Source organism: Buceros rhinoceros, unplaced genomic scaffold, assembly GCF_000710305.1.
Source record: "Buceros rhinoceros silvestris isolate BGI_N320 unplaced genomic scaffold, ASM71030v1 scaffold13560, whole genome shotgun sequence".
In the NCBI taxonomy this organism is placed as follows: Eukaryota; Metazoa; Chordata; class Aves; order Bucerotiformes; family Bucerotidae; genus Buceros; species Buceros rhinoceros.
The window spans coordinates 53,462-55,542 of record NW_010388003.1 but is presented as its reverse complement, the minus strand read 5'-3'; the positions used below and the strand labels follow the sequence as shown (position 1 = coordinate 55,542).

At 56.0% G+C, this 2,081-nt stretch overlaps 1 protein-coding gene across 1 annotated transcript in view; it reads right to left on the bottom strand.

Annotated features, from left to right (window-relative positions):
* Window positions 1–2,081, bottom strand: part of LOC104500169 (single-stranded DNA-binding protein 3) — a gene marked incomplete at its 5' end in the record, with an annotated part of 56,976 nt that overhangs the window by 1,825 nt on the left and 53,070 nt on the right. Inside the window, 5 exons of the mRNA XM_010143810.1 lie at window positions 133–161; window positions 397–475; window positions 989–1,059; window positions 1,563–1,617; window positions 1,904–1,939. Of these exons, the coding sequence (XP_010142112.1) occupies window positions 133–161; window positions 397–475; window positions 989–1,059; window positions 1,563–1,617; window positions 1,904–1,939 (270 nt within the window). The remainder of the gene's footprint in view (window positions 1–132; window positions 162–396; window positions 476–988; window positions 1,060–1,562; window positions 1,618–1,903; window positions 1,940–2,081) is intronic.

Genomic DNA, 2,081 nt, shown 5'->3' with positions numbered 1-2,081 from the left:
ACCACGGGGGCAGGACGCAGCCCTGCCTGCCCAGTCACAAACCCCCTGATGCGTCCCCATCCATCGGGGTCACACCAGCACCCCAGGGTCAAGAAAACGGGGACCCACACACTCGCTTTGCAGCTCACTTACTTTTGGAAGTCCATCTATGTCTCCTGACCCTGTGCAGGGGGACACACAAAAGAACAGCCTTACTGAGCATGCAGCAACAGCCCCCGCGCCCCATCCCCTGCTCCCCCCAGAGCCCCCTTCCAGCCAAAGGCTCTGCTTTGAGCACTGCTCTGAACTGAGCGCTGACCCCAGGACGGGACAGGCACTGGGATGCTCTGCCAAGGTCCCCGGGGAGCAAAGGCACAGTGAGACTCCCCAAGCCACGGCCCCTCTCACGGCACTCACCTAACGATCCGTTCATGTGATGGGGCTCCATGCCACCCATGCCGCCCATGGGGCCATCGGAGCCAGGGCCCATTGGGAACTGCAAGAGAAAAAGGCAACAGACCCAAAATCATCTAGAAAACCACCCTCCACATCTGCAACGGCCCTAGCGACTTCTGGGGTCCATCCCCATCCCAACCCATCCTCCGGAGCGGGGCAAGGAGGGAGGGATGCATCCACCCCTGAGGCTGTGGGGCACATCTAGGGCTTCCTGGTTCTGCGGGTTCCCTGTATGATTTGGTCAGACGCAGACCCATGGCAGCGCGGAGGGCTCCCTCCAACCAATATTTAACAAGATTGAAGCCTGCCCGTATCCCGCAGAACAGCATCTCGCTGGGCACGCAGCTGCCACCACCTTGGCCAGAGCAGCAGGACCGCTGCTCCCTTAATAAGCATAAAAAATTAACAAAGTCACCGAAGAGTTAATCGCTTTTTGATGGTTTGTTTTGTAACAAATGGCTGAAATCAATTAAACTGCTTTACTCTCAACTGATGAAGTTAATTATGATTTGTTATGGTATCTGATATGTAAATTATTAGAAAGCAGACTTACATTCGATCGACTGCCTGCGGGCGGTACTGGATTAATCATTGTGTAGATGTTGTCACTTGAATTTGTTGAATCTGTGGAACAGTGAAGCCCAGTAAGTCGGGTGATTAATTCATTTCTTAATTAAAACAAACTCATGCCACTTGAACTCATTCTTTTGTATTTTATCACCTAAAATTCCCTCTAAGTACCACCATTTTCTGGTTAATTTGTATTTAATGAAGATCCACAAAGTTTTTAATCACAGAAATTCAACTGTGAAAAATAACTCAACTCCTGGCTGGGAAGCATGGGGAGGCAATTCCCCGCCTTGTAGCACTCCTCCCCTCCCCGAGCCCCACAGCATCCAAACCCAGAGGGGGATATAGGAACATCCCTGAATGCCATCCTGAAGCCCAGCAGCCCCCACCGCTCGCTCCCCAGCAAGGCAAAAGCTTCATCAATCAGTCATCGCTGTTTGGGCAGGGGCTGCCTGTGCTCGGCGGCACCGCCCCAGGGAAGGGGGTCTTTTGACAGGGGAAGGGGAAGGAGCCTGGGAGGGCTGGCCCTGGAGACGGGGGTCTTGGGGGGCTCATACCTGCGGGACTGGGCATGATGGGTGTCCCTGGAGGACCGCCGCCGCCAGGCGGACCCTGCAGAGAGACGGCGCGGGGGTCAGCCACACAACCATGAGCATCACCCACCTCCCCACGTTTTCAAACACAGTGGCCCCTGCAGAGAGACGGAGCGGGGGGCAGCCACACAACCATGAGCATCACCCACCTCCCCACGTTTTCAAACACAGTGGAACCTCACAACCCCAAACCCAGCCTGCCCCCACTATGGCACCAATGCCCCCCCTCGACTGCCAGAGCTCCCCGAGCCGTAACATTTCTGAACCCTGATGGCAGGACAGACAGACAGACCACAAGAACTCACCACGTATGTACCAGGCGATGAAGAAGAGTATGGGATCTATCGAGAGAAGAGAGCTGGGTTCAGCCACGGGGTGCCCAGGGGGTTCCGTAGGCTGGACCCCAGCAGGGCACAGGCAAGAGCCCCGCTACACCCCAGCCCCACCCTGGACGGGGGGACACAGGGCCCACCAGCCCCTATA